This window comes from Pyrgilauda ruficollis, unplaced genomic scaffold (genome assembly GCF_017590135.1).
Source record: "Pyrgilauda ruficollis isolate IOZ18807 unplaced genomic scaffold, ASM1759013v1 scaffold204, whole genome shotgun sequence".
Classification (NCBI taxonomy): domain Eukaryota; kingdom Metazoa; phylum Chordata; class Aves; order Passeriformes; family Passeridae; genus Pyrgilauda; species Pyrgilauda ruficollis.
In genome coordinates, this window is record NW_024519652.1 from 241,398 (window position 1) to 253,764 (window position 12,367).

General features: G+C 40.0%; 1 protein-coding gene across 4 annotated transcripts in view; it reads right to left on the minus strand.

The window, feature by feature from the left end:
- LOC121353422 (amyloid beta precursor protein) overlaps positions 1-12,367 on the minus strand; it is a 207,373-nt gene that overhangs the window by 146,685 nt on the left and 48,321 nt on the right. For all 4 annotated transcript variants that reach the window (XM_041467270.1, XM_041467269.1, XM_041467268.1 and 1 more), the window contains exon 2: positions 11,131-11,298. In XM_041467270.1, coding sequence (XP_041323204.1) covers positions 11,131-11,298 — 168 coding nt within the window. The remainder of the gene's footprint in view (positions 1-11,130; positions 11,299-12,367) is intronic.

Below are 12,367 nucleotides of genomic sequence, written 5' to 3' on the forward strand. Positions count from 1 at the left end.
CAGCTCTCTAAACTTCCTTGCTGCAAGAACAGACATCTGCTAAAATTTAGCAGGGAAGAAATTAGGAGGAAGAAGATAAGAAAACTGACTGTTTCTTCAACAGCATGTACTGCTTTGCTCAATACTTGTGCCAAACCACTGTGTATCACCTCTCCTGCTAAGAAACTCTTTAAAAATTCAGCTTGCAAAATCTGGCTGAAAAATCTCAGATCTGGCTACAGATCCTAAGCTACAACAGCTCAGAACATATAAGCTGAAAGTCTGCAAAAGCAGGATTGTTCAGGAATTTCAAACCTGGTTGAATATGGGAGACTCCTCAGTCCTCTATGTTGCTCCAACCCAGAGCAATGTCATGGTTAAAGGAACAAAATTGCTAGGAGCACATCATACTCAAGAGTGGCTCCAATCCAAGTGGCTCCAAAATATTAGAAGTCATCTTCCAGACTTCAGCAAGTAATTGTCTGTTAGCATATCCACAGATGTGCTGTCAGCAATAGCTTAAATTAGTTTCTATGACAATCACCTCTAAAATACTAAAAAATATACGCATATTAACTTACATATTATTACAAGTTAGGCTTTAATAAGACTAGTCTAATCAAATCCTCTTAGATTCCTTATTTGGAATCATAAATGCAATTCCTGCTTCTTAGATAAAACCTTTTCTTTTTTTTTCTTGGTTTTTTTTTTTTTGGTTTTTTGCTGTCCAATGGAGTGTACAGACTGGTCAAATTGTGTGGGAACTTGGAAAATCAACATTACCTGCAAAACTTTACAGATGTTTGAGGAAACACTCATCAAAATCAATTTTTTTTAAAGTTTGGAATTCTCTCAAACAATGAAAGAAAAAATACACCTAAAGGATCTTTAGACTGCCTTAAAACCTCAGAACCTGAATTTACAAGGAAGCCATTTATTGACCACAACTCTGGCAGAGATGTCTTCCCAGGCCAAGTGGAAACGAGTAATGAAGGGACAAATCAGATATTTTATAAATGCCTGATTATTACTGTTCTTCAAGAAAACCTGTGACTAAGGATAAGAATTAAAAAAATAAATTGCACTGGCTTGGAAACATTGTGTAGTTTCTTCACACAGCTGGAATGGGACATCTTGAATATCATTACATTCCCATGGGATTAGTACTTTTCTAACCTACAGTGATACTTCTAGAAAGAAACTATGCTGGTAAAACAAACATTACATTGGATAATATTTCCTCACATCCCGATGAACAGCATTCATGTTTCAGTATTCATGTCTGAGCAGAAGAAAAAAAAATTAAACATGGTATTGTCATTACTGTACAAGTAAGTGTTCTTATGTGCACCAGCTATTGGCACTCACAAAATACAAAGCTGATGTTTAAGAGATACTGTGATGCATCTTCTACACACTACAGTGTCTTTCTAGTAGAAGCTCCTGTCTCAGCTCAAGAGAATGAACAGTTTCCCTTTCCATACAAGGATTCATAACAATTTGGAACGGTCTTAGGTACTTAAATCCCACGTTGGTTTTGTTTCAACACTAAGCCAGATGCCAGACACTCACAAAAGCCACTCACTCATTCCCCTTGGCTGCTGGACAGAGGGTTGAAAATTTAACAAAGGGTTCATGGGTTGAGATAAGGTCTGGGAGAGAGAGACCACTCATTAAATACCATTACGGGCAAAACAGGCTCAGCTTTGAGATAAAAGGTGAATTTATTACTAATGAAATCAGAGCAGGATAATGAGAAGTAAAATAAGCCCTTAAAAACACCTTCCCCCCTACCCCTCCCTCCTTCCACACAGAAGGCAGGGAATGGGGGTTGTGGTCAATTCATCACCCATGACTTTTCACACTGCTCTGGGAGAGGAGCTGTTCCCATGCTGCACCATGGGGTCCCTCCCATGGGAGAGTTCTCCACTAACTTCTCCAGTGTAAGTCCATCTCACAAACAGCTCTCTGTGAACTGTTGCAAGGTGAGTCCATCCCATGGAAACAATCCTCCCAAAACTGCTGCAGTGTGGGTCACTCTTCCATGGGGTACAGTCCTTCAAGGACAGGCTGCTCTGGCATGGGAACAGCACTCCTCTCTCCAAGGGTCTCCCATAGGTTCACAGCCTCCTCCCCGGCATCCACCCGCTCCAGTGGGGGCTTCTCCACGGGCTGCATCGGATCTCTACATCCCCATGGATCTCCAAGGGGAGACAGCTGTTTCACCATGGTCCTTACCCCAACCTGCAAAGGAATCTCAGCTCCAGCACCTGGAGCACCTCTTCCCCATCCTTCTCCACTGACCTTGGTGTCTGCAGAGTTGTTTGTCTCACATATTCTCACTCTGCTCTTCTCTGACTGGAATTAAAACTGTGCCACAATCTTTGTTTTTCTTTCTTCTTAAATAAGTTATAACAGAAGCATTATCACCATTTTTGATTGGCCCAGCAGCATGTCCATCTTTGGAGTCATCAGGGTTTGGCTCTGCCAGACAAGGTAGAAGCTTCTCACAGCTTCTCACGGAACCCACCTCTGTGCCCCCACCCACTACCAAAAACCAGGCCATGCAAAACCAATACAATGCCTTAAGAGCTCTTAAAAAAAAAAAAAAAAATCTAAAAAGCAAAAATCCTCACCTTTCAAACTTTTCTGTTAGTAATCTGAAGTAACATCCCTCCAGGGAAAATCTTGTCCCACTCAAGTAAGAAAAGAAAAAACCCAGCTAAAATTCTGATTAAACCATTAAAAACATCCTGTATATTTATAAGGGGAAAAGGTGGATAAAACCATTAATAATTGGACAGATATTCTGAAACCTTTTAATGATTATAATTAATCCACAACTATCTAGAACAATTTTTTGTAAGGAACACACATCTATAAAAAAAGATGATCAGTGGGATTTTTTATTAGCCAGAGGCATACAGCCTCTGTATTGTATTTAGAAGATTAAAGCAGGCACTCAGTACAGTGCTACATAATCATTTTAATTGGATAAAGCTTAACTGGATGATAATGCTGATGTATGCATTAGAAATTAGAAAGTAGTAGTTTTAAACTTCTTGGGAAAAAAGGAATGTCCCAGAAATCAAGAAATACTTCCCCCATCCAACCTGGGGCCATTGCCCTGCTATGAATTCAAGCAAACATACCTCCTGATAGCTTCAAAGCTATGGAAGGAGAGAAACTGTCTTTCCTTTTTTTATGTTTGCCTGTAGAACCAGCAACAAACTTTACGAGTAATGACCTTTTCCTTGCCAACAGACGTCTGAACATGAACCCATTTCATGATCCAATCACTGCTCCTACTACAAGCTTCAGACACTGGTATCAGGAAGCAATCACCACTGTATCCAGTATTTTTTGATTTCCGTATCTTCCAAAGTAGATGGACAACAGTGAAATGGGAAAGGAAAAAAAAAAAAAAAAAGAAAAAAAGAAAAAAAGAAACTTGCCTCCACAAAAGATCCCAAAACCAAATCAGAAGCCAGTAACACTACCACAAGAAAAAGCAAGGTAAGAAGATAATAACAAAGTAAAATTAAAACAATAACAAGCTATAGCACAGGAAAGCTATAAAGCCATCCAAAAGGGATGGGGACAACAAAAAAAAATATGGAACATGACACAAAGCTTGTCACCTATTCCTACACATACAATCATGGACAAAGACTTATGGAAGACCAGGAGATGAAGCCCCTAAACACCCAAAACCACTCAACCACTCAAACCCTGCAGGCAGCCTTCCAGGTGTCAGGAGCACCATTCCCAGGAGGCATCACTGCAGAGGCACACTTGCAGATGCTGGGGCTGTGGTTTCAGTGCCTTGAATTGGACACAAGTCTGACACTGCCAGGGTACAGTTCCTGCATTATTCCATCTCTTGCCCATTTACTGCTAAAATCTCTCCAAGAGCCACTTCTAGCACAGAAGCTGGATCAAGGAACTGACCTATCTCTGAAAACACTCCTCTAAGATTACAAACTGCATCACAGTGGAAAGTGCCAGGAGATCAAGTGGACCCAGACTGATCTTGAACAAAAGTGGGATAGATCTGTGCCATACTGAAGTGTCCATGTAAACATGGTTTCAAAAGGTGGATGAAAAAAATCACAGAATTACCTGGGTTGGAAGGTACCTTAAAGATCATCTTGTTCCAACCTCACTGGCCTTGGACACATCCAGGGATGGGACAGTCACAGTTTCTCTGGGCAACCTGTGCCAGTGCCTCACCATCCTAACATGTCTAATATAAATTTACTCTGTCAGTTTGGAGCCACTCCCTCTTATCCTATTACTACATGCTGTTGCAAATAGCTTCTCTATCCTCTTCAAAATGGCTGAAACATAACAGCTGTATATTTATAATAAATTTTTCTTTACTTAGGGTAACCATCACACTTTATGCCTATTACATCTTAGGCTTATTATTTATTAAAGGAACAGCTGCTACCAGTCCATCTCAGAGTTACACAGTGGAAGACTGGGAGATGTGTGTGTAAATAAAATTGTAGACCATATATGCTGAGAACTCTGTATGCAAGACAGAAAAGAGAATGTGAAATGCAGCAGTAAATGTCAGCTGTGTTGTTCCCACCAATGGGAAAGGCAGTGTCTCTACAGACCACATCCAACACTACACAGCCCTCTTAGAAGTATCTTGGGCCAGGAGTTGGGTCAGTTGAGCTTTGCTGCTGTGGCTGGGCATGCTGAGCATCTAGTGCAAGTGTGGCTGGTCTTTCTGTAACCTGAAGGAGCAAACCACAAGCACAGAACACAGATTGCTGACGATAATGAAGAGCTTTTTCTCAAGCATGTGCTAAATGGTTGTCTGCTAGCTCAGCTATGAAGCAAACAAGGTAAGATGGCTTCCCTGCATACAGCCATTGCACTTGTGTCTTTTAGAAGACAGAATAAACTACTGTACTCTTGGCACAAACATTATGCTGATGGAACCCATTGATTAATCTTGTCCATCATGTGTGTGAAATTAAAAATTAATCTACAGGAAAATGCAGCACTGCAGTTTCATTAAATGCTGCAGTACATGTTTACCTAAATATTTATTTATGCAGACAATCCTTATTCCTTTTCATCCTTTTTCCTCCCTCAGCCTCAAAGCAGAAGCACACTTCAAAAAATTCCTTATTTTTTCATTTCATTTCTTTTTGAGACATTCAGTGCAGGGAAAAACAAGATGGAAGATTTTTTATTATCAGCAAAAGAAAGACAAAAATCATCTTGCAACATATGCTCCAAGTTTTATTAGTCATTTGATTTGAAATATATTTCCATGGTAAACTCCAGTCGGGGCTAAAAATCCCAGCCTTCTTTCTCAAGTAGGTGAGTATACTAAAGTTTAACTGCAGGATAAATATACCATCAATAGTAATCCTCTATTTCCCAGCAAATCAAATTTAAGCATGGGCAGAAGGAGTAAGCTAGTTCAACCTTTGCTGCAGATGAAAAGCTAAATAAAACCTAAGACCTCAATAATCAATGCAAAGAGTGCTAAGATACCATTCAGTCAAACTTTTAAGCATGACTGTACGCATGTCAGAATATACCAACACCCATTTCTGTTGAAAATGTCATTTGTTTTTAAGGACATTCTGTGCTGCCAAAAATCTGTATGTTTCCCGTTTCATTGAATGGATCATTTTCTTCAGAGCAAAATTTATGGCGTTTTAGACTGCTAAATTTCAAGTAGTGCAGGTTTAAAATTAATTTTCACCTTCAATACTGTGGCTATTCGCTTTGAGAAACTAGAAAGGGCACATTATGCAGCCTAGATAAAAGCAACAATTTCTATTACAATGAAAATTATGAGGTGGAGAGAAACCATTATCGAAGCAGTAAGATCATTGTGTCTCAAATTTTCAGAAAAAATGAGGCCAAACAATTTTTCTTTTTTCAAAAACCTTGTCATCCCTGGCAGTTTAACAAACTCTTTAGCACTGTTCAGAAGACAGGAGCTAACTGACCTGCAAAAGCACCTTCCTATGACAATAATGTGTAGATGGGGGCAACCCAACTGCTCCCATAAAACAACAAAAGGCAAATCCAGGAACAGAGGTATCCACCTGCTTTGGGATACCAGCTAACCACCCATAAGGGGCTATCAGGAAGAAATTTGCACCAGGGGTAGTTATCGAGTATTTGGGTGGTATGACAGGGTTTTCCCAAAATTCCTCTGAATTCCTCTGAAACTGCTGGTGCTGCAGTGTCAACAGAAGGACTCACTGACCAGTGGCTTGATCTGAAGTGTCATCTAGATCACTTAACATCTTAAGGATTCTGGCACACAGAGCTGTAAACCATCTAAATTTACATCAGTGCCCCACTGTTCTAGCATCTGCAGCACTTGCACTTGACAGCTGTTTGCAGATCAGGCCCATGCAGTTTTACTTCCCAGTAACAGGTACAATCCGTACAGCAGCATGCTAGCTAGTCTGACATTAAAAGAAACCACTAATAAAGTGTACTTATCTATACAGCATTTCATTCCACACAAGAAAGTTTCATTTTGTGGTATTTAAAAAACAAACAAGAGAAGTCACCAGCTTACACTGAACACAAGAAAATGTGGATATGCTTCCAGTACCACTTCCTGTAAGTTCAGTGTTAAACTGAAGTCAAGGAAGCTGGGAGGCAGCATTCAAGTATCTTCCATGTCCTTTTAAAAAAAGCTTCCATGTCCTTTCAAAAAAAGCTATTTACTGTCTGAGCTTTGACATATTTAAACTGTGTGATGTGTTGTCCAAATATGAACTCTGATAGATGCACTGAGCTCCCACTCAAAAAAAGTAAAGCAAAACCAAGCAACATTAATCTTTAAAACATGTAGGTGGCTCTGCTTATTCCCTATTCGTCCCGTTCTGCTCTGCAATGCTCCTGTACTGCTAGAGGAGCTACTCCTCTTCCTGCGTCAAGACTTCAAAATCCACCTAAGCTGGCAGTGGACCACAAGAGGAAACAATGAGAATCTTCAGGTTCACAGTACATCTCTGCAGGAGAAATATAAGTCCTTCTATAATCTATGCACCTCCTAGCCCTGTGCTCTGCCCACTACTCAGGCATCTAGCCTTGCATTGTCAAGAGAAGCTCTTTTAAAAGAAGAGTTAACAAGAAGGCAGAGGAACACATATACTTGTTGAGTTTTGATGAAAAAAGAGATGGTGTTTTTTATTTTTTGAAAAATACCTTCAAGAAAGAAATCAGAGCCAGAGAATATGTGAAGTATCTTTTTTTTTTTTTTTTATTAATAGTGAGCAGAGTTTCCTTATACATTAATTTTGTATTATTTTAGAGCCAAGGAGCCACAGAGCAGGATCACTCCATTTGCACATTGGGTTTCCACCTAAATGGCTCCTTTTGGTATGTCCCTTCTGGTCTTTCCCAAGCTGGAGGAAGAACTGGGTGCATGGGCTAACTCTACAGGTTTTACCACAGGAGTGCACTTCCCCTTACAAGGCAGTCATTATCACAATGCCTGGAACAGTGCTCACAAGGGATCTGCAACAAAAGTCAGATGGACAGATTTCTCAATAGAAGTACAGGATGGAAAAGCCTTCCCTTGCTTGCTGTCACTTCAAGGTTCTGTTTGGATATGGGTAAAAAAATCCAGTTCCTCAGCAGATGGTACAAAGAGCTGCTGCTACAGCAAGAGTGAAGAACCAAGAAAGCTGCCACAGAGTCAGGGAACATGAAGGCAGATGCAGGAAGAGTACCTGTCCGCTGGATTAGCAGAGCATTTACACTCAGCCTCTGCCTAAAGCAAGAAGTAAAGCATACAGGAAGAAGCAAGCCCTCTTTTGGGGAAAAAACAGCATTAAAGGAGAGAAAAGAAAGGAAAGAAAAGATGATATTTGGCAAAAGTAATCAAAAAGGTGATTTTTACTTGTGTACTATTCCAACACAAGAGGTACCACATCTCAGCCTTGCTGCTTATTGCTTCCTGCTAATGGGAAAAGGCAAATTTGTTCCATTCCCTCATAGCAAGTACTGTCTTGCAGCCAAGCTAAACAGCAGAAAGCAAGGGAAATACTAGGTATATTTGGAATATCAACCACAGTAACAAGGAGTTCCCCAAAGCTAAGAAGCCAGTTTGAGTTGCATTAACTAGCAATCCTCTACTTTGGTAGAAGCCGGTGCTGTTATCCAACTCTTCCATTTCTCTTGTTGGGGACATAGGCAAGTTTAATAGCAAATATTAAATAATATTTGCTATAAAATATTATTTAATACTGAATAGAAAATATTAAATAATATTAAATAATAGCAAAGCATCAGTGCCATTTCCTAGCCAAAGCCAAAGCCCAACATGCCACAGACCTGGTCAAAGGGGTGTGAGGAAGGAGGGAGGACCATGGGCAAGAGTTGTACAGAACAGGGAGCTTCTTTCCATGCTGCTGAGTTGGATCAGCTTCCATGTGGCTTTTTGTTTGAAACTGTTGTCAGCAGATCTGAACTTCCTAATATTTGCTATCCATTTCTGAATTTATTACCAGCATTCAAAAAGCTGGGGCTCACATGATTGCACCCCACCCAAAGCACCTGCTGGCAGTGACCCCATTGCTGCCACATACTGTTGCACCCCAGACCACCTTGACCCTTCTCCATCAGCAGCCTATAGCAGCTGCACTGTACACCTCAAGGGGGTGTGTGGGAAGGACATGACAGGACAGCAGGACATCAGCAGTTTCCAAAACTGAAAACAAACCTAAAGCCTACTGGTGAGCACAGCAAGAAAAGATGGGAGGGTTTTGCCAGATTCCCATGTTCAACACACCACAGCAGAACTGCTCACTTCAAGTTGGTGAAAGCATACTGCTTCATGTAATTAACAGAGATTAACTAAAATCTGAAAAAGCCCACGCCATTTTTAGGGAGTAGACCTGCCTGCACTTTGCCCCACAACATGGCAGAACTCCGTAAGCCATACTTTTAACTGGAACTGGAGACACTCAAAAATTGTGACAATCATCTAATACTAAGTTACTAAACTATCAAGCACACAAAATAGGGCTTAATACACTGTAATTTAAATATTTACCTTTAAAAACCCAAGTAACACAAGGTTTTTCCTCTGTTTCAATTATGAGAAAATTTCAGATATGCAAAAAAAAAAACAGGTTGAAAGAGATCTATCATGGTCACTTAGACCCTCCTCAGCTTCATCCAGGTCTCACATCTATGCCAGACCAAGTTGCTTGGGCTCTCACCCAGTTAAGCTCTCTCAGTCTCCATGCATGGCTATTGGGATAGACAAGACAGATGATGGGCTTTGGACAGGGTTAGGATAAGAGATTTGATAACAGGATGCCTTGGCAAGAGCAAACAGAACTTTGAGAATTAAATCAAGATTGCAAGAAGATCAAATCAGATGGATTTACCAGAAAAAAGAAAATTACATCAGACTTCTGCAAGCAAGAGATGTTTAAAATGCGTAAGTTTGTTTATGTGATTTTTAACCCAATCATTATAGTAAAACATCACTAGCCTTCCTAAAATACTAAGTTGTACTTCATAATCAATTCAGATTCTTTGACCATCACACCAAATGCCCATCTCTCTCTCTTCATGGCTGATACATGGCAAACGATTTTTTTCCTTAGGGAGTCAAAATTTTTCTTATTAGTCTCTTTGTCATTTAACATTCTATATCTATTACCTTCTGACTGCTTTTGCTTACCTATTCCCTTTACTTTTTGAGAGGGCGTTTTTTAAAACGCCACCTCAAATTTCAAAATCACCCAACAGTCAGTTGACGGTTACACTGTGAGACCTCGCTCCAGAATCCTTCCCTACCTGCAGCATTTGTGGTTGAACCTCCAACCTACTCATGCCTTAAAAGCTCCCAAACTTTCTAGTCTTACTGCCATAATTCACATATTTATTTCTGTAACTTCAAACAGACTTACTGCTTTTAGTCACTGATGCATTTTTACTTACTGATGCTCTTCTTTTCTTTTATAATTCCTTTCCTCACCCTCAATAGTTTCATTAGCATAAATCAACTTTCTTTAGATAAATCAAAGAAGACAACAGAAAACCAGTGGAAATCTTTGAAAAAGTAATAGTAGGATAGGTTAGGGTAGGTTAGGTATTTTCGTTAGTGATAAACAAAAATACGAATTTCACAAAGCAATTTTCTTTGTAAAGAGTCAAAGCTACTGAAGAAAAATCAATTTCAATTGCATTATAATATCACCCTTAAAGTGAATATTTTGACCAAATGCAATAAAAACTGAATAAAATACCACAAACCTAGAAAGAACAATCAATGGGTGAAAGGACAGGGATGAAGATGCCAAGAGAGCAAAGATCTGAAAAATAAATTCCCTTGCTTTCTAAATAAATAGTTTCACAGGAACTGGTTCGACATTTAGGAAACAAAGCAGTTACTGCTATGGAAATATGCATTAGCCCTCACTTAAAAAAAGAGGTGGCATAGTGAATGTAAGAACTAAGGCAACTTCAAGCATGCCGGTTTTTTCCACTGCATGAAATAACATATTTTCTTTTCAAATTGTCACACACTACTACAAGATTATCGTACTATCACATCACTGAGACAAAACAAAATTAGATCCACATATTCTTAGGATATAAGCAAGCGGGTAAGAAGTTTCTGCTCTCCAATATGAAATCAGTGATTGTGACTTCATCTGTAGGGGAAGCTTTTCTATTAAGAAACTGAATAGTTCTGTGTACAGCAGAGGCCATTAACTCTGGACTGCAAAAAGTGTATTTCAGTGTCATGGCAGAACAACAGAAGTCATGCTACAGCTGACCTTTCCAAATCAGCCCAAAAAGCCCAAAATGCCCAAAAGGGACTTTTAAATAATAAATTGCCACCTCAGCTTTATTCAAAACACTTCATAAGAAAGAAGTCCATTGCACATATACTATAAAAACTATCCCCCAAGGGTAGAAGAGAGGCAGAATTTCCAACAGTCCCAGTGACTCCCTCAGCAATCAATTCCTGAAGCTGTTTTAACAGGTGCTGGAGAGAACATCTTCAGGAAGGACAAGAAGGCAATGGAGCAAAAGAGGGAAGATTCCCTACAGACTGAGCTCTCCAGCACATGCCTGCACTTACAATTCTGAAAGAACAACCACTACAGTTATTCCTGAGACAGCACTTACTTCCTGGCAGTACTGAAGAATTCCTTCTTTTGTCCCAATGCAGGTCTTGGTGCCAGAGGGGTCTGATTCCCACTTTCCATTCTGCACGTTCATATGCATGTTGAGTTTGCCACAGAACATGGCAATCTGAGGTTCTGCCAGCAGCCCTGCATTTCCATCAGCAGGCACCTGGAAGGAGAAGAAAAGTTTTTATCACACATTTGACATTTCAGTCCAGCCACAGCAGCAAGAGGTCAAGCAAGTCTTAGACAAACTTCAGACTCATCCACCTATCGCAGCAAAACCCAAATTTTTTATTCAGGAAGAAGTGAGAAATATAAATGGAGTGTTTGTAGAAATCCAGATTACAATAGTACAATTTTAAAGCTTAACTGTTGCAGCGGGCCTCTGGCCTGGTAATAATTAGCAGTGGCTCCATTATTCACAGAAGGCTGATTGATCTCTTTATATTATTATTATTAAGAAACCCATTGCTTTTATAGACAGTTACGATACACCTGGACCTAACTGATCCACCAATCCAAATACCATCACCATTGGCTAATTAGGAAACCACCCTTTGGTAAACAAATCTCTGTAACACATTCCACATGTTCACAATAACAGGTACAGCAAGTAAAGATAAGAATTGTTTCTCATTCTTTTCTCTGATCTTCTCACAGCCTTTCCCAGAAACGCCTGGGAAAGTTGTGTTGCTCTCTATGACCAGAGAGCTGCTGCCACACTTGACCAAACTGTTTTGTGGCACAAAATTGTCTTCTTACCAACTTGGGCTAAACACAGAACAACAAGCACAGCTGGAGCAGAGCTACAGAAGTTTAATTTTCCAATTATAGCTGTTATAATGTGGGGAGGGGTTTACTAACAACTAAATGAAAGAGTAGCAAGTTTTTAACAAGAGTTTCCTAAAAAACCTCACAGTGTATCCTTTTCCAGGCCCCCGGTAGTTCCTCTCCTTGTTGAGCACACTTGCTCTATTTTATCATGTCTTATGAAGATGGTGGGTTAAAAGCAGCTTCCACCAAACCTTTTTCTTGGATTGAACCTCAAAATGCAGAGGGGCTGGGGAGGTATCAAAATGGCTCTGCTGAAGCTTTAGCTCACAACCAAGAATTACAGAATACCATCTCCCCAACAAGAATTAAAATAGCAGGCTCAAGACAGGCGCTTCTCCTCTTGAACCACAGACACTGCCAAGTGTCTGTGACACCAAAACCAAGCACTGCTGGGGCACAGA